General features: G+C 41.2%; 1 protein-coding gene across 2 annotated transcripts in view; it reads left to right on the top strand.

The window, feature by feature from the left end:
- The first annotated feature begins 1,854 nt into the window (after positions 1 to 1,854).
- The window catches only part of MICU3 (mitochondrial calcium uptake family member 3), a 96,511-nt gene continuing 79,028 nt past the window's right edge, over positions 1,855 to 19,337 (top strand). For both annotated transcript variants that reach the window (XM_031942858.1, XM_031942857.1), the window contains exon 1: positions 1,855 to 2,321. In XM_031942858.1, coding sequence (XP_031798718.1) covers positions 1,953 to 2,321 — 369 coding nt within the window. In that variant the 5' untranslated portion in view covers positions 1,855 to 1,952. The remainder of the gene's footprint in view (positions 2,322 to 19,337) is intronic.

Below are 19,337 nucleotides of genomic sequence, written 5' to 3'. Positions count from 1 at the left end.
GTAGTAGGATGACAAACAGCAGAAAAATAGGAAAGATTTTCAGAAACTATTATTTATAACAAATTATTTTATACATTTGGACCCTAACATCAGAGTCCCAGATATACTTATGAGGGGATGGTAGATATGACATTAAGAGAAAAAAGATGAGAAAAAAGCAGCTCAATTAAACTAAGTGATGTGGAGATGATCCATGCTGAAGGTGACATATGTATAAGGCATAGAGAGACCTATAGACAAGGTATCATAAGGACAATAAGACAATAAAGACTATGAGGTGAAATCTCAAACTCTCAAAAACAAAAAGGCAATCAAGAGAACATCAATAACCAGCAATTTACGTTTCTGTTCTCCCATTTATACAAAATTTTGGTGAGTTATGTGTGTACAAAATGCAGGCTTCCTTTACAAGTAATATTCATCAATGACCCACCTTTATCATTTCACAATTAATTGAAAGAATTACAGAATGTGTCCATTGTGCTTACTGTTTGTAGATCACCAGGGAGGGAGGAAGGAAAGAAAGGAGAGGGAGGGAGGGAGGGAGGGAGGGAAGAAGAAGGGAGGGAGGGAGGGAGGGGAGGAAGGAGGGAAGGAAGGAAGGAAGGAGGGGAGGGGAGGGAGAAGAAGAGGAGGAAGGGAGGAGGAAGGGGGGAGGAAAGGAGGAGGAAGGGAGGGAGGGAGGGAGGGAGGAAGGGGAAGGAAAGAAGGAAGGAAGGAAGGAAGGGAGGGAGGGAGGAAGGAAGGAAAAGGGAGGAAGGGAGGGAGGAAGGAAGGAAAAGGAAGAAGGAAGGAAAGAAGGAAGGAAGAAAGGGAGGGAGGAAGGAAGGGAGGAAGGAAGGGGGAGGGAGGAAGGAAGGAAGGAAGGAAGGAAGGAAGGAAGGGAAGGAAGGAAGGAAGGAAGGAAGGAAGGGGAGGGAGGGAGGGAGGAAGGAAGGAAGGAAGAAAAGAAGGAGGGAGGAAGGGAGGGAGGAAAGAAGGAGGGAGGAAGGGGAAGGAAAGAAGGGAGGAAGGGAGGGAGGAAGGAAGGAAGGAAGGAAGGAAGGAAGGAAGGAAGGAAGGAAGGAAGGAAGGAAGGAAAGGAAGGAGGGAGAGAGCAGGGAGCAGAGCAGACATGAAGGGCTTGGACCCCGAAGCCCAGGAGTTTCTACCCTACGCGAGGGACCCGGGGACGCCTTGCAGCCTCTGGAGTGAAGATGTGACAGGCTGGGACTCACTAGGGACCTCTACATCAACTTCCCCAAGCCCCACGCGTGGAGTCCCAGGGCCCCGCCCACGGGCAGGAGAAACTAGGGAGAGGCGGTGGGGAGGAGCAGTCTGGTCTGCAACCTTGCAGCTAGAGTCCTTCTCCGGTCACCCATGACCACGCCCCTAGGGTAGAGCCACGCCCCAAATGGTTACGCCCCTGCCTCAGGACCCTCCCCTCTACTCTCTGCTTGGGCAGTTTCCAGCCCTCGAAGCTGTGTTTTCCAGCTCCCCTGGCCCCGCCCCTCCCTGCTCTTGCAGTACCGGCCCACCCTCTCCTCCCGCCTCGTTCTGCTTTCCGGCCCTAGATCTTCTGGCCCCTCCTCTTTCCCCGCCCCTTCCCTTTAAACCCCGCTTTCCCCTTTTTCCTAGTCCTGCCCCTCACACTCTCTGCCAGTGCTCTCCCGCCTCTCTCACCTCCCGTTAGCCCCGCCCTGCTCTCGTCCTTCCCACCTCGCACTCTTCCTTCTCGGCCTCGCCTCCTCTTTGCTCCTCCCTCACCCCGCCCCTTAGCTCCGCCCTCTCCCCTATCCCTCCAATCCCCGCGCTCCTCCTTCTCCCCCGCCCCGCCCTCCGCCCGTTCCCCCCTCCCGCTCTCCGCTCCTCCAAATCTCCCCCCTTTCCCGGCTCTTGTTGTCGCGAGATCCCGGCTTCGGTCCCGGTCCCTGACAGCGGCCGCGGTGACAGCGGCGCAGCTGGACCGAGCGATGGCGGCCCTCCGGCGGCTGCTGTGGACGGCACCGCGGCGCCTGGGACCCTCTTTGCCCGGGCCGGGGCCGGGGAGGTCTCTGTGGGGGCGCCCGGGAGCGGAGAGCGAGGCGGCTGCGGAGTCTGAGCGGCCGGAGGGACGGGAGGAGGACGAGGAGGCCTGGCAACGGCGGCGGCGGCGGCGGCGGCGCTGGGGGGAGCTGGGCGCGGCGGCCGCCGCTGGGGGCGGGCTGGTGGGCGCCGTGTGCCACCGCTTGTACGGGCCGCGGTCCCCGCCCGCGCCAGAGGAGCCGAGCCCCGAGCCCGCCCCCCCGCCCCCCGCCGCGCGCCTTCCCCTCGCCGTGGCCGCCGCCGCCAGGGACAGCACGGTACGTGGCTACCCCTCCGGGGACCCTTCCTTCTGGGAGAAACTGAGGCGCGGCGGCCGGGGCCTCGGGGCAGGTCCGAGCCCTCCTGCCGCCCGCCCGGACACTGGCTGTCACACACGCGCCCCAAGCCTGCGCAGCCCCCCAAACCGGTGCCCCCTCCTCCGGCCCGGCGCCAGGGCAGCCGGGAAAAGGGCCTCTGCTCCCCAGGAGATCGCTATTCGGTGACCTCCGCGGGGGAGGGAGGGGCCAGAGAGTGAGGCTGGGGGAAAGCTTGTGACGGATTACCTGACCGCACGTGACAGGGAACGAGGCTCCTCTGATTCTGCCCTCTCTCTCCCTGGGCCGGCCCGGGTCGTGGCTTCCTCCAGCGAGGGTCAGACTTGTAAAAAAGGAAGAAAAATGACCCCAGGACAAAGAAAGGGTGTGTGCTTAACCTCTAATTTTTAAGCAAATCATCGAAAATAACACTCGGACTGCATAAGGGATAGCGAGGGCGGGCTGACTGTCAGACAACCGTGGGGTTATTTTAAACTCCCCCAAGGAGGCCAACAAAGCCCAGAACATTTTGGGTGGCAAGACTCGGATCCCTTGCTAGACAAGGGATGGCACCACAGGGTGAGGATGCAAACTCACCTGTGAAATCTTACAAGAAAGCGACATCTCCTCCCAAAATAGGAGCAGAGGATAGGAAAAAATGCTTAACAAGATAGTAATGAAGCAGTCAGCCCAAGGGCTTCCAAGGATGGAAATGACTAATAGGCCTGCAAACAACAAAAGGGAAAAGATGTGCAAAAACTATTTTTAAAATGGTTTTGTCCATTCAAGATAATGGAATCGCTGTGCTTCAGCCATTAATATCGTGGTGAAAATGACCATTAAACTAGAAATGATAGGAGAGACAACCGGACTGCTTCAAGTACCTGTAGAGGAGATGATGCTGTTGGTGATACAGTTGAGGGCATTGTGGGAATGGTTAGTATACAAAGTATTTGAAGAAGGGAAGTTACCAAAAGGGTGGAAAAAATCTTGCATCTTATTAACAAAAATTGGTTGAGAAAATATTAAAATATAATCGCCTGCTTTCTCAGCTACATAGAATTTTTTTTGAAAAAAGATGTTTGTACTGGAATTGCAGTCATCTTCATTTGGGCATTATAGGGAATAAGCAGATATTTACAAATGTAAATAGCAGACCCCCAACTTTTCCATTTCAAAATCAACAAAGGTGTAGTGACTATACTCGTTGTTGTTGTGGTTACTGTTTGGAGATGGAAATTAAGCATTTGATTCAGTAAAGAGAATATTGTTTTTTAGGCTCTTCTGCATCAAGGTGTCTCCCATCCAGAAATCAGGATTCTTTGAAGGAAATAATACCAGAAACAGCCCTTTTCAGTGTTGCTCTGTTAATAAAGGGAGGGGGGGAGAGGAAGGAGAGGGAGAAGGGAAGAGTATTGATTTGAAGTTGAGGAGGGTTTGCCTCCCAGGGGATGGCAAAGTCCTTCAAATATCCTCCAAATATCCGTTTGCCCATGACATAATGTGATTGTGTGGAGTCTCCAAACACTGCAATCATGTGCCTAAATGTTTACAGGTTGTCTCCTCCAATAGTCTGTGAAAGCTCCTTGAGGGCAGGAACTATCTTTTGCCTTTCTTTGAGTCCCTAAGTGCCTGGAACCTAGTAAATATTTGATAAATGTTTGTTGCCTTTTGAGAGAGAACTGAAAGTTCAGCTTGTTCATCCACACAGGAAAGACCAAGTGGATGGAGAATGCCTTTTGCCAGATTTTTAAATGAACAGACAGTACAGATCAACAGTGAGAAAGGCCCAGAGCTGGGAAGAAATAAAGCCAGCAAGATTGCTTTTAATAAATTGAAATCTCTTTTACTGAATGCAAATATCCCATGAAAGCAAAGGCTCTTCTTTACAATAGTAGTATTGCTTTACAGCAGCAAGATGTCACTTCCTCCAAAGAACTAAAAATGAGACTCACAGAAGATAATGGAGGGGCACATAGTAGGTATAAGCAGAATACTATGTATAACACATAGCAGGAATCAAGGAGGTCATCAAAGACTTGTATAGCAACAAGAGGAGACAGACTACATAAGAGCCTGCCAGGATGCCCCACTGGTACCCATACAATATCATAATAATTGGGGGGGGAGTACACAGGAGTCACAGGAACTGGGCAGACAGAGATGGGTTATGATCTTTGTTGTTGGAAAAACTTCCTAATCCATGAAATCACAGATCCATTTGATCCTCTATGGATTTTATGACACAGCATTCATTTGGTGCTCCTTCTATTTGTCTGGTCACTCTTTAGAATTCTTTGCTGAATCATTCTCCACATCATAGCCTCTGTGATTATTCTTGAAAGATCTGTCCTAGGATCTCGTCTTTTTCTTTTGCTTTTTTTTTTTTTTTTGCTTTTTTTTGCTTGGTTTTTGCTTTTGCTTGGTAACCCTATCAGCTGCCATGACTTTAATTATTATCTATACAGACGCATCACCCATCTATATATCCAGTTCTAGTCTTTCTCCTGAGCTCTATTTATACATCTTTCCAACGAATGCACATTCTATAGGAATTTGGAACTCAACATGTCTATAACAGAGCTCATTAATTTTTTCAAGTCTTGCAGTTTATATTTTTGATTAAATCATTTTATTTTCAAAATATATACATGGATAATTTTTGACATTCACCCCTACAAAACTCTGTGTTTTAATTTTTCCCTTTCCTTCCTCCCACCTCCTACTCCAGTCAGCAAGTGATCCAATATATGTTAAACATGTGCAATTCCTCTATACATATTTCTACAAATATCATGCTGCGCAAAAAATCAGATCAAAAAAGGAAAAAAAGAAAACAAAATGCAAGCAAACAAAAACAAAAGGAGTGAAAATACTATGTCATGGTTCACCTTTAGTTCCCATTGTCCTTTCTCTGGGTGCAGATGGCTTTCTTCATCACAAGACCATTTGAACTGGCCTGAATCACCTCATTGTTGACAAGAGCCATGTCCATCAGAATTGATCATCTTATAATCTTGCTATTGCTGTGTATAATGATTTCTAGAACTCATTAATTTTTACCCAAGATTCACACCTCTTGCAAACTTCACTATTTCTATTGGCACTATCATATGGCTACTCACCTAGATTAACAACATCTGGAATATTAATGAGGTCTCACTCTCCCTTACCCCACATATTTAATCAGTTTATCAACACAATCTTTCTGCCTCTTTTGTCATCTTTCTTCCTGGTCTATTCACACAGTCTTCATCCCAGTTAGATTTGCTTTTAAAGCCTTTTATAACCTTGCCCCAACCTACTTTTTCCAACCTTGTTGTATATTATTTCCTTTGTAATCCTCTAGGTCCACCTAGATAGTCTTTTGGAGTTCCTCACAATGTACTACATCTCTTGTCTCTATCTTTCCCTTGATTGTCCTTTCTCATCTGTCTCCTAAAATCCTATGTTTCCTTCAAAATTCATTTAAATTACATTCTTCATTAATCTTTTTTTTTTAACTTCCCCCACTTGATTATCCTTCCTCTTTCCCTCTCCTAATTCATATAGATCTTTATATCTGCTGGCTAAATTATAGGCTAAGTATTATTTCATTTTTGTCTTTATACCCCCAAGATCTGAACAATGCCTGACACATATATGGCATTTAATAACTGCTTGTTCAACACCAAAACTCTTTGATTCTGTAGTTGTGATTGCATTTTTTGTTCAGATTGCTGACGTTGTAAGTTTTTAACTGCCTAATATGTTACTATCGTTATTCTTTTTGAAGAGAACCAGTGACATCATATGATGATGTCTTCATTTGCTTGTGAATTGGATTTAAATGAAGCAGATCTGCCCGGATCATCAACCTCTCTCTTCCCGAATCATTGAAGTCCAGTGGCAGGTCAAAAGTCAAGATGACTGACCATGGCTCTGGATGCAGTGGACGGCTTTGGTGCCCTTGATGTCTAAGCAAGCTCTGAGTGCTCAGCAGAGCCTATTTCATGGCCATTAGAACAAGTTGTTCTCACCTACTCATTCTGCCAGGGGAAGTCTTCACATGCTTGGGATAGATGCCTCCCCCCCAACTCATTGAAGGATTTGAGACCCTTTAGTAATCCTCAATCTGGTTTAGCCCATTTGCTGAAATGGTTTATTGGGGTGTGTCTGCTCTGCATGCCATAGTTTGCTGGAGCCACAGGTGAGATTTGGGTAAATTAAGTGGATGCCAAAAATGAATGAATAGCCCCGAAAAGGGTTTGGCAGCCCTCAGATCAGAGATGCTAATTCTCCCTGAACACTTTACATAGCCTGGTCTGCTATTATGGCAATGTGGATCCTGCACATTAGATCAATCACATCACAGAGTGTTCCATGTCAAAAATGATACAGAATCAGTCTTGATCTTCTTAGTACCTTAAAGAAATATGTTCTTAATATGGTAGACTATTAGAAACAGAAAAAGTTGACTGGAACACAACATGCTTTGAAATTTTTTAAAATTTTACTTAATGTCCAATTTGTTTTAGATTTAACTTAATTTCCCCCCAATCCTGGCCCTTGGAATTCTTACTAATATGCACGAAACACCACATATCAGAAGTTGTGATTTAGATTGTATGCATCTAACTAAGCTATTTTTAGTATTGTACTGAGGGAAATGTCACTCAGCTTCAAAATTCCAGTCTTTATTGCAGTACAAAATCACATGACACAGTATTTATTTTAGCTAAGCAAGTTTTGCCAAAATTTTTGTCAGTAAATAATAACTCTGAACTTTACTCTACTGAAAAGAGATGTTGATAAGGTTTTATTGAGGTGCTTAGTAAAAATCTAGCCTTAGAAAGTTAGGGCATTTTTCATGGTAGTGAATGATGCTTTATCATCCCTCAAACTTTTTTTAGTTTTAGAATCCAAAGAATTGTTTAGTGTGTTTAATGCAATATTTAATGTCAAATATCCAATTAATCAACAGGCATTTACATGATAGTTATTGGATTTTAAGGTTTACAAAGTGCTTTTTTTATATTAGCTCATTCGATTCAGTGCCTCCAAGGTGCCAAGTACTTTGCTAGATCCTGGGGATAAAATAAAAAGAATGAAACAAACTATAATGGGGGAGAGAACAGAGTTATATATTTGTAATTATGTATCTGTACATATATATACATGTATATGTTCATATACATATTGTATATCCAGAAAAATTATAAATAGAATAGATGAATATTAAATAAAGACAATTTTAGCACATGGGGAACTAAAAAAAGGTTTCATGTAGATGGCAATCTTTGAGCTATGTTTTGTTATTTATTTTTATTTTTTCAATTAAAGCTTTTTATTTTCAAAATATATACATAGATAATTTTCGACATTCACCCCTACAAAACCCAATTTTTCCCTCCCTTCCCCTTCTCCCCCAATCAACAAGTGATCCAATATATATTGAAAATGTGCAATTATTCTATAGCTATTTCCACAAATATCATGCTGCTCCAGAAAAGTCAGATCAAAAAGGAAAAAAGAATGAGAAAAAACAAAAAGCAAGCAAACAACAACAAAAAAAAGTGAAAATACTATGTTGTGGTCCATATTCAGTTCCCACTGTCCTCTCTCTGGGCGGCAGATAGCTTTCTGCATCACAAGAACATTGGAACTGGTCTAAATCATCTCATTGTTGACAAGAATCATATTCATCAGAATTGATCATCATATAATTTTTCTGTTACCATATATAATGATCTCCTGGTTCTATTGAGCTATATTCTAAAGGAAGAAAGGGATTTTACTAATTATGGGTGAAGAGGGAGTTCATTACAGGTATGATGGACAGAGTACAAAGGATAGAGATGAGAGGTAGAAACGGAAAAGGCTGACTGGAACACAACATACAGAAAGAGGGACACTGTACAGTGAGGCTAGAAACATTGGCTGGGACTAGATTGCAAAAGAATTTAAACACCAAACATAGGAATTTATATTTTGTCTAAAAGACATTAAAGAGCCTCTATAGCCTATTGAATAATGGCTATTCACAATCAGGTCCGGTCTGCATTTAAGGAAAATCACATTTAACGGCTGTGTGAAAGATAGACCAGCCTCTGGAAGAAACTTGAGGCAAGAAGGTGAATTAGAGAACTAATATTCTAGTGAAAGGTGCAGAGGACATTGACAGGGTGGAATCTGAGTAGAGAAAAAGCTTCAGTTGTAGTGGAGGTAGAAATGGTTTGGGAACTAGATATACAGGATGAAAGAACATGAATCTAGGACAGTGCTGAAGTTATAAACCTGGAAGATTGGAATAAAGAAGAATGATTCTTTTGCCAGACATAGGAAAATTTGAAGGAAGGAAATAGTTTGGGGAGTGGGGAGTGGAGAATAGAATAATTTCAGTTTGGAACAAGTTGAGACATCTCTGGCACATCTAATTTGAAATGCCCAAAAGATAGTTGGTGATAGTAATGCAAGATTGAAACTCAGAATGATTTTAGATATGAATATGTATATTGCATGTGTGTATTATGTGTATGTACATACATACATGTACAGAGGAGATGACAAAGTAATAGGGAGAGTATTAAAAAAGGAAGAAAAGAAGGCCCAGGGCAGACCCTCAGGGAAAATTCGCCTTGAGGAGCTTGATCTTTATGAAGAACCAGCAAAAGGAACTAACAAAGTCATGTGGACAATCAAGCAGGAGAACCAGGAGAGAACAATGATATGGAAGTCAGGAGAAGAGAGGGTATTTGAGAGGGGGGCAGTACTATGAAGTGAAACAGTCAAGTCAAAAAGGAAAAATACAGAGAAAAGGTCATTGGACTTAACAACTCAAAAGTTACTTTGGAGAACATTTTTAATCGTGGAGAAGTCAAATTTAATTGAGCTTAGAGGTTGAAAAACATTGAGGAATGAGGGAGAGAAAGTGAAGGTGATAAGTATAGACAGTTTTTTTCCTAAAAATTTGCCTGAGAAAGAGTAAAAAGATAAAAGATAGCTTGATATGATGGTAGTGTCTAGTGATTTTTCAAAGATGAGATTGACTTGTATATCTTTTTAAAAAGTAAAGGAAATAAAAAGAGTAGATAGATTGGCCACATCCCCAGACTATCGGTCCTGCTTCTACCCTATGCCCAAAGACATTCAGGAATGCAGCCTTTGTGAGGAAGGAGCCTGCCATCTCTGTCACTCCCAGCAGCTAACCACCTGCTACTCCCCTGGCAGGCAAGCTAGCCTTGCTGTATTAAACCACCTCTCTTTGGGTGCCAGTGGAGATGTCCCAAAACTATGTACCCAAGAAACCAGTATTTCACCTTAACGCCCCCTGCTCACCAACCCTATTTCCTGTTTCCCTTTATCTTTATTTAGGGAGGCATAATAAACCTTAGTGGAGACTCAACCTGCTTCTAAAGGTGCTAAAACCTCCTATCTCCTCTGCAGCCACTGAAGACCTACAAGAGATAGTTCTTACCTCCAAAGTTTTGGGCATCATCAAATGGCTCAGCATCTGAAATGTCTGCTTTGCTGCCTTTACCCTAAGGAATCCTAGGACATTCTGTTGAACTTGTGGCTGAACCATCCTATATTCATTTTCTTTCCCCATTAGAATGTGATCTTGAGAGAAGGGACTAGATAGATACATAAATAGAATAGAAAATTCAGAGCAAGCTTTTATTAGGTGCTTACTATATATGATGGGCACTGCACAAAGCTGGGGATGCAAATTTTTTAAAATGTTATGACTGAAGAGCTTATATTCTCATGGGAAAAGAGAACACATAAAGGGGGTGGGGTTTATAAAGGGATGAAAGGAAGTGGAAAAGTCTGGAATCAGGACTATAGCTAGGAGAGAAGTAAGTGTCACCTGGGCACCTAATGGAACAACAATCCAGAGATTCATTGAGAGGATTAGGCGATTCTGCAGGGCAGAGGCATCTCTAGACAGACAGTTCTGTGGGAATGGAGATAGAAGATTTCCAAGGCTGAGGAGTGAAGTTGGGAGGAATTCTCTGATTCTGTCCCTGTCCCTGTTTCTATTCACTCTGTCTCTGTCTCTGTCCGTCTCTCTCTCCCTGTCTCTCTCTTGTCTCTTTCTCTCTCTCTCTCTGTCTCTGTCTCTCTCTTATCTCTCTGCCTCTGTCTCTGTCACTTCCCGCCTCTTTTTGCCCAGTGCTTTGTAAATACTTAATGCAAATATTTTTATTTCCTCAAAACAACCATTAAATAACAATAACATTTTTCAGAAATCAATTCTTTCTGACACTGATAAGAGTTGTAATTGTGTATAACATCACCTAGATACACTGTTTAACTAGGTATTGCACTATTTTAGAGGTTTTCATGAAAATGACAAGTAAAACTTGGAGATTCTCTCTGTACTTTTCAAATCTATTTTCCTTAGCATTAGTAAGGACTCCTGGTGCAATTGGAGGGAAAGATTTTCTGTCATAAAATAGTAAGATAAAATTGTTTGGATGAGATTGGAAGATGTTCTTTCCTTCAAGTGACTCTGAAGGCAGGACTGCTAAATCAAGATGAAAACTTCTTTGTGACCTTTGGCAGAGATCCCTTTTTTCAGTTTTCCATTTGACTTGGGCTCTCATAAATGGATCTAAAATAAGAATCTTGTTTTTTTCAGGTGGGATTGATGATGGCAACATCCCTCACAATGAAGGACTATTGGTTAACAAGTTGATCTATATCAGAACCCAAAAAGTTAATAGGAAAACATTAAGTTGGGACCTAAATAGAATATCTATGTGGTCAGTGTAGGTGTAGGCATAGGTTCCTATACCTATACCTGTTTTTATCCATACTGATCTTAAGTAAAATATGTTTCAGAGGCAGCATGTTAGAGTGAATAGAAAGCCAGTCTTGGAGTCAGGGAAACCTGGGTTCAGGTCCTGCCTTGCCTAGGACCTGCTAGATATAAAGCTCATGACAAATCACTTCAATTCTAAATGGTCCACAGAACTTGCTTTCTACAGAGAATTGTAGACCCCTACTTTGGGACAGGGAGTTTCCTTCTTTAGGGTCCCCTGTGAAGTCACAGGTCCAGCTACCATCACTATAGTCAGCCATATATGACAAATGATACAGTAAAATGGATTTGATCAGGAATGGATTTGATTTTCAATTCAAAAATGAAATATTTTGAGTAATTTAGAAGATGTGGGGTCAGAAATATAGTTAAGTGATAGGATGCCTGGACATCATTTCTGATTTTATTTCAGAGAATAGTTCTTGAATAACCTTGTCTAAATTTAACATTATCTTAGCCGTGAAATGTTTGGTTTTGATTTTAGATGGCTATAGAAGAGTTAAAATATCTATCCTAGGAATTCAAGGAGTAGACTCTCCATGTTCTTTTACTGGTTCATATTTCTCAACCCCCAGAATCCCACGTCTCTGTCCCAGAAACTCTTGTTTCTTTGTCTTCTCTATTTGTTACTTTCTCCTTCTCAAACAGGCCAGCTGCCTATTGCACATCTCCACATAGATATTACACTAGCATCTCAAAGTCCACTTGTGATAAACAAAGGTTTTATTCCCTGCCCCCACCATCCTAGGAGTTTTTGCTTTTAAATTAATGTTAATTAATATTAAATTAATATTTTTACATCATCATCAAAATGTCTTCCAGTGATAGATAGTAGTAAGTATTTCTATAGCGCTTTAAGGTTTGCAAAGCACTTTATGCTTTGCATATGATTTTATTTGAGCCTCACAACAACCTAGAAAGTAGGTTTATAGATGATGAAACAGGATGACAGAGGTGAAATGACTTTCCCAGGATCAAACAGCTAGAAAGTATCTAAAGCAAAATTTCTGGGTTATCTCCAGTCCTCCCAATCTATATCTTACCACTGGACACAGATGGCTCAGGAAAGAGTGAGAATGATGACTTCGCACATTTCTGCTTCGTTTAAATCCAGTTCATTTGCAAATTAGATGCCCTGATTTCTTTGGTCCTCTTTGAGAATTAAGGACAAAAAACAATCTGTGAGTAGTACTAGTGTCCTACTAGAGACCCAACTGGCCAGTTCCAGTTGAGCAATTCTTCCTTCCTTCCTCCCACCCTCCTTCTTTTCTTCCCTTCTTTCCTTTCTTCTCTCTGGTTGAGCAATCATACACTTATATTCTCCAGAGGAATATAAATTTCGAGAAATAGAGCTTTATTAAATCAGGATTTGATATAATAGCCCATTTGGATTCAAATAGAGCTACTTGACTATGCCTTAAACCCAAATCATTCAGGCTTTCACAGACTGACCAATAATAAGAACCTGTCCAAAGTTTAATTGTTCATTGTTTGGGTTTTGTTGACTCAAAAGATGTATAAATAGCAGTTGTTTCTGTTCTGTTCAAAAACCCTGAGGATCTTCCTCTCCTAGATTGATTTTCTTTTTGGAAGTGAATAAAAGAGACCACTTTTTTTTTGGCTTCATTTCTCACCTAGCCTTAATCACTGACTTAATCTCTCTTTCCTCCCTCCCTACTAATACATGCTAGTTTATACATATTAAGTCAGTTTTATTTTTGTTCAGTCGTTTTTCAGTCAGATCCTGTTCTTCATGGGATTTTCTTGGCAAAGATACTAAAGTATCTCCAGCTTATTTTACAATTGAGGAAACTGAGAAAAACAGAGTAGTGACTTGTCCATCATCACACAGCTAGTAAGTGTCTGAAGCCCCATTTGCACTCAGGTCTTCCTGACTCCAGGCCCAGCACTCAATCCACTAACCACCTAGCTTCCCTAACAGTTTCTTATGAATTAGTAATGATATAAAGCAAACACTTAAATGGCAGAAGCAATAGAAAAATCTTGTGACTAAAGCATTTGTAGGATTTTTGTTTTTAATGAATGGTGTTAAGTGAATTTCTGAGGTGAAGGGAAGGAAATTATTTTATCATCTTTTTTAAAGATGTCTTATTCGACCTTACTAGAAATCTGACCTAAGCACTTTTTGTAACCCATGATGTAATATTTAGCTTACATAGGAGGCACATCAAACATACAATACAATACTGATTTTATTCTTTGTGATTAAACGTGTTGAACTGGTTTAAATTTGAGAACATTAGTTCTCAGTGGTTTCCTGTAATTGTTGTGCCCCAATAAAGAATTAAGTAATTTTATTTCCTGAAATATAAACTAATTTGTAATAAACCAAAATATATACAAACTTAGAAAAACTACATATAAAGTATTTGCTCTATAAATGAAAAAAAGAGATTAATTAAAGATGATTCGTATACTACATAGTATTTGTAGACATTTTCTCTCCCTTTTTACTTAAGCTTTTTTTTAAAAAAAAATTTCCATTGTATTATTGTGTTTTAATTACTATTATGTAAATTATGCAAAATATTCTTACCACTTTAATGTTCCATATTCTGTGGGAAAAATAAATGTTAAATATGCTAATCCATACAAGAGTAGTATCTTGATTCCTCAAAGAAGTGGGAACAAGAATGACCTTAGGTTCTCAGTCACTTTGCTAACTGAGGTCAAGTTCCCTTAATTCCTATTCCATCTGAAAAAGCCTCCAGTAAAAGCTTAGTGATATGAGATGTGCCTCTCATCAAAGGACCAGATTAGTCAATAAATCTTTTTGGGCATAAGAAATCATAAAGATAATGTAATGCATAGAGACACTGATATGTTTATGGAGGAAAGAGGCATACTCATGAAACTCAGTAACCAAGATCTTGGGTTTTTTCTGATATTGATTATCTATTTGTAATCATCCAGGTGTTTTTGGAGATCGATCCATGTATCTCTTCTACATTTTACTTGGCTTTTGAGAATTTCATTATTCATTTGTACTTTCAAAAAATGATGGAGAGAGGACTATAAAAGGAAATGAAATTCCAGTTAACTTATTTTACTTAGGAACCTTTACTTAAAAGACTGTCCTAAAAATAACAAAGGCTGCTGAATATTTGAAAATACGTAATAAGTTTGAGATGCTTCTCAAACAAGATAAAACTGAGCCTTCTAAGGAAGAAGCAACTTCCCATGTTCCGTAAAATGATGATGAAACTCATGAGGTAGGTGCTAGCAAAAGAAAGACTGCCCAAGCCAAGGATGATGAGAGATATCACATTGATGACTTACCAGGAGCAATCAGGTAACATGCTTCCTTCATGGAACAGGTACCTGAAACATGATAGAGGTCTTCCCAAGATTCATCAAACCTGACCATGAGTCTCCACTTCCCACTTCTTGTTCCACTAGAAGAAACCAGGGAAGCTTTTCTAGAGATTACAAAACTGAAGGCCCTGGTATCATAGGTGCTGTTTTCATCCCTCCTGCCAAATGAAGGTTTGAAAAATTATTAAAATATGGGAAGTCAATTCATGATAAAGGAAATTGTGTCAGAGAGTGACCTGGGCCATAAACAGATTGCATAAAATGAAAGCCAGAAAACATCATTTTGACTTGATTCTTAGATCCAATCCAAAGTTCTTCCAAAGAATCACCGCATCTCAGAGGCCAGCTTTTCCAACCCATTCATAAATAAGAATCTTTGCTACAACATGACCAACAAGTCATCATCCAGCTCTAATAAGGGGATCCTACTACCTCCTGAGGCAGTCCTGAGATCTCCTGACACCTCTTGAATGTGCATGGTAAGAAGGCTTTTCTTAGAACTTCTTAAAAGGGTATGATCTTATTGGTACAAAGGTTTCCTCTATTAATGCATATTGCAACTTTCCCATGGCTTCTCCCATCTATCCCTTTGCAAGTTTTATCTTTTCCCCCTTCTGCCCTTTGTGGCTTCACAGGAGTCTAACCCCTGTTGTCCAGGGCAGATTTCCCAATGTTTAGAAGCAGCCATCGTGTCTCTGCCCTATCCCCAAATCTTCTCATTGCCAGGGTATTTTCATTTCCACTGGGCCTTAGTGGTACGGTCTCCAAGTCTCTCACCAATCGTGTCCTCTTGTGCATGTGGCCTACTCAGCCACTATTCTCCCTAAAAATGAAGATGGTGGAGAGGGCTGCTGTGATAGGACAAAGCCAGTCATCTTGGATGTCACCGACACAAAACCTCTCTTGATGCATTCTGGGATCCCACTAGCGTTTTGGGTTTGATCTGCCACATCCCACTGGTGAATCAGATTGAGTTTGCTTTGACCTTTTCTTGCTGTTTTACATCAGGCCACAATTCTGTATGGGAAAAAAACTGCATAGACATACATAAACCTGGACTCCTGAGTCCATTGTACAGGAAGCTCTATGATAGGACCATAGATCTAACACTGAAAGGGGCTTTGGAGCCACCTAAGACAACTCCCTGCCTTGTATGGATGAGGAAGCTGAGCCAAAGATGGCCAGTAACTTGCTCAGCATCCTACAGGTACTGAGTGTGTCTGCCTCCAGAGCCAGTGTGGATGCTCACTATGAGGTGGCCTTGCCCCAGGGTCAGAGGCAGGCCCTGGACATCAACAGCCTACAGACCAACTGGGCACTGCAGTCCTCTTCTGCTTCTCTCTACCTGCTATCTCCCCCAATTCCTTCAGCTCCACTACCCTGGTAGACTCCACGCCATCTTAGTCCATTTCCTCTATTAATGATTTCCCCCTGGCCCTGTGTTACCTGGTTTTTCCCTAGTGCACAAGCATGCTGGCTCCCCCATAGGACTATATCCCCCAGCACTTAGCCCATGATCTGGGCACTTAATGCCTGGTATCTACTTGAGATATTGTTTGTGGCCTGACAATAGTGGAAAACACTAAATGCTTTTGAATTGAACCAGATTTTGACTCCTACATCTTTAATATTTAGAGAGGGAGCAGCTGCTGCTGTTCTGATATTGCACAGGTGCCATGCTCTTCCTGCACAACACTGAGCTTCCTAAATCAGGGATGGCCAGCCTGGAGAAGACAAGGTCAGCCATATGGTGAAGTAGACTCACCTCTTCCGGCTTCTTGTCTGGCTTTCTGCCCCCACTCATTAAAATACATCAGTCAGGCCTGGGGAGAGGGGGAGTTGCCAAAGGAACCAAAAAAAAAAAAATGCCTACCGATGCAAAGTGCTTAATAGCTGAATGCAGATTGGTTTTTGATAAACTCTTTGATCGCAAGTATTTTTTTAACGCTTATCTGATCACATCTTTTTCATTATTTAAGTTATCATGTTTGGGCAGTCAGTTAAAATGTGTTTATAAAGTATCTGTTGCCATAAATATTTAAAACATTTTTGTATTTTGCTTCATTCCATTCTGTTTTATTGCTACAGCAATAAACTGTGAGGCAACATAAGATGTTAGGGGTCTTAAGGAAAATCTAGGTTCAAATTCTATTTCACTAGCAGTATGACTATGGGCAAGATATTTAAGCCCTATGCCCTCACGTTCCTCATCTCTAAAATGGGAATTGTTTTAGAACAGAGTTGTACTATACATAGACTTAACGTATATGAATTAAACTCTCTGTCCTGGGGCAAGAAAAAAAATAATTTTTAAGTCACCAATGCCCAGCATTCTATTCTGTGAGAGTATGTCATGAAGTGAGCATCAGATGGGAGAGATGGATCTTTTTTTTCTATCTCAGCTGGTCCCAATTCCCAGATGCCCCTCTTAGTGTGAACATGTCACTGTGCTGAGTGTTAGAATCTCTTCATCTCTCCACAATCAGAACTGTACATCCTATTTCAGTCGATAGATTGAACAAAAGGGGCCAATATTTAGCACTCCCGTTCAGTTCCCTTGACTTCCTTTGTGTCTTTGCTTGACTGCTGTCACTCTAAATGGCTATACCTTCTTCGCTAGAAATTGCCAAGGTAAAAGAATTAGGATGACAGGGGAAAGGCTGGAGGAGGAAGAGAAGAAGAAGGAATATATTTCTATCCTTCACCCCCTTTCTTTCTTCTTTTTCCTCATCTCTTTCTCTTTTGCCTCTAAATTGAAAAGAAGTATTTGAGGGAGGAAAAAAATAAATCAATGTAAGTAATTAATTGATGCATTTAGAAAATGTGTGCAGTGTATAGCACCTCTGGACCTTTCAACTCCAGAGAGGAGAATGAGGGGGGGGGGGAAGCACAACTATATAACTCTCAAGAGTTACATAGCAACAAAGATGTTGGTGGCAGGAGACACTCTCTCTAAAAACATTCCCATTACCACAGCCTTAATCTCTGTAAAAATGCATTTACTCTGAGGACACTCAGAGAAACTTATAGCAGAAGACTCTCTCAGAGAATATTTAAGTTACCACAGCTTTGCTGTTTTTGGAAATTCATCTAATCTCAACACTGAGAGGACCTGATATTTTTAACATGATCCACAGTCATTTTTATAATATTTTAGTTGCCTCAGGCTTGGTCCCTGAAAAAGCTAATGTTGTTGAGAAAACTTTGACCTCTCATTTTGGTCACTGTTCCATGAGAAATGAAGGTAAACTGAGGCACAAAAAAGTCTGTTCATGTTTGGAAATCCATGAGCCAAATGGAGACATATGGTAGAGAGCAGCAGATTATTTGGGGAGCAGACTACAAGCCTAGCATGGTATAGTAATGAGAAGAGAAATTCGGTTACCCAGATATGTTTTAAAAAGAAAGAAAGAAAGAACTTTTTGCCTCGCTTTAATAATTTCATCTTTCACAAGGCAGAGGAGTCATCAAGGGAGAATTCTGCATCTGATTCTCTCTAAAAATGAGGCAAAGATTGCTGAGATAAAATTATGGGAACCCCAAGGAGGAAATAACCTCTCTCTCTTCCAAATTTGTAATAGAAGAGAGGAAATGTAGGACAATAGTCTGAGATGTAGGCAGCTAGGTGGGGAAGTGGATAAGGGTCTTGGACCTGTAGTCAGGAAGACCAGAGCTTAAATCCTGCCATCAACATTTACTAATAGTGTGACTCTGGGCAAAAGACTTATTCTCTTTCAATCATCTGTAAACTGAGAGTAAAAATAATGTCTACCTCCCAGAGTTGTGATGAAAATCAAATGAGATAGCATATGTGAAGTGATTTATAAATCTTAATATGTCCTGGAAATACTAGACATGATAATGGGGAGAACAGGTTTTAGGGAATTCAGAGGAAAAAGAGAGTTGGTTCCATGGAATAAAATTCTGTAAGAGAGGTTTACCAAGGAGAGATGGGAGATGCTTAATAATAAAATTCCAAAGACACAAAGAAACAATTCCACTGGGGGTGAAAAATGGAATTTGTCTGAAGGTACAGATGTAAATGCCAGCCAGCACTCACCAACCAAGATTTTTAAAAATCTATAGAAGGTGGAAACAAGGAAGGCCACAGAACAGATCGATAAATAGAAGGGTAGCGTAGTCCTATAAAAATAACTTCACGTGCATTGTAAAACTCAGACTGAGCTGAAGTTGGTAAGAGAAGCAAAAAATAACAGGGGCCCAGAAGGGGAAAATCTGAAAAAGAAGAGGATTTCTCTGGAGTATGTAGGTGGGTTGGGCAATTGATAGAGCACCAGGCTTGAAATCAGGAAGACCAAGATTCAAATTCAAATTTGGACACTTACTACTCACTTACTGGATCCCTGGGCAAGTCACTTCACCTCTACTTGTCTTAGTCTTCTTATCTGTCAAACAGAAACAAAATTATCTGCCTCTCAAGTTTGTTGTGAGATTCAAAGCACTTTACAAATCTCAACATTTTTTAGAAGAGATATTAACTGATCACACAAACAAGAGAGAGTTACTTAATTTTTAGTTTACATCTATTTTTTTTCTGCCAAAGAGAGGGGCCTTCATATTGAAAATGACAGAAGCAAAGTGGACAACTTAAGAAGGATCTCTAGCAAAAGAATACTTAGCTCACTGCCCTTTGGCACCTTGACCATCCTAAAGTGGGTCCAGAAAAAACCTGCTGATGTGACTGTAGGTTATATAAATTCAGTACTGGTGAGATGGTTAGACTTGAAGAGAAGCCAAGAATGGGTCAATGTCCACTTGGCAGGGGGTCTCCAAGGGGAATGACTCACATATCTGTGCTCGATTTATCCTGTGCTGTT

This window comes from Sarcophilus harrisii, chromosome 6 (genome assembly GCF_902635505.1).
Source record: "Sarcophilus harrisii chromosome 6, mSarHar1.11, whole genome shotgun sequence".
NCBI lineage: Eukaryota > Metazoa > Chordata > Mammalia > Dasyuromorphia > Dasyuridae > Sarcophilus > Sarcophilus harrisii.
Note: the sequence above shows the minus strand (reverse complement) of the source record. Positions and strands in the feature narration are given on the sequence as shown.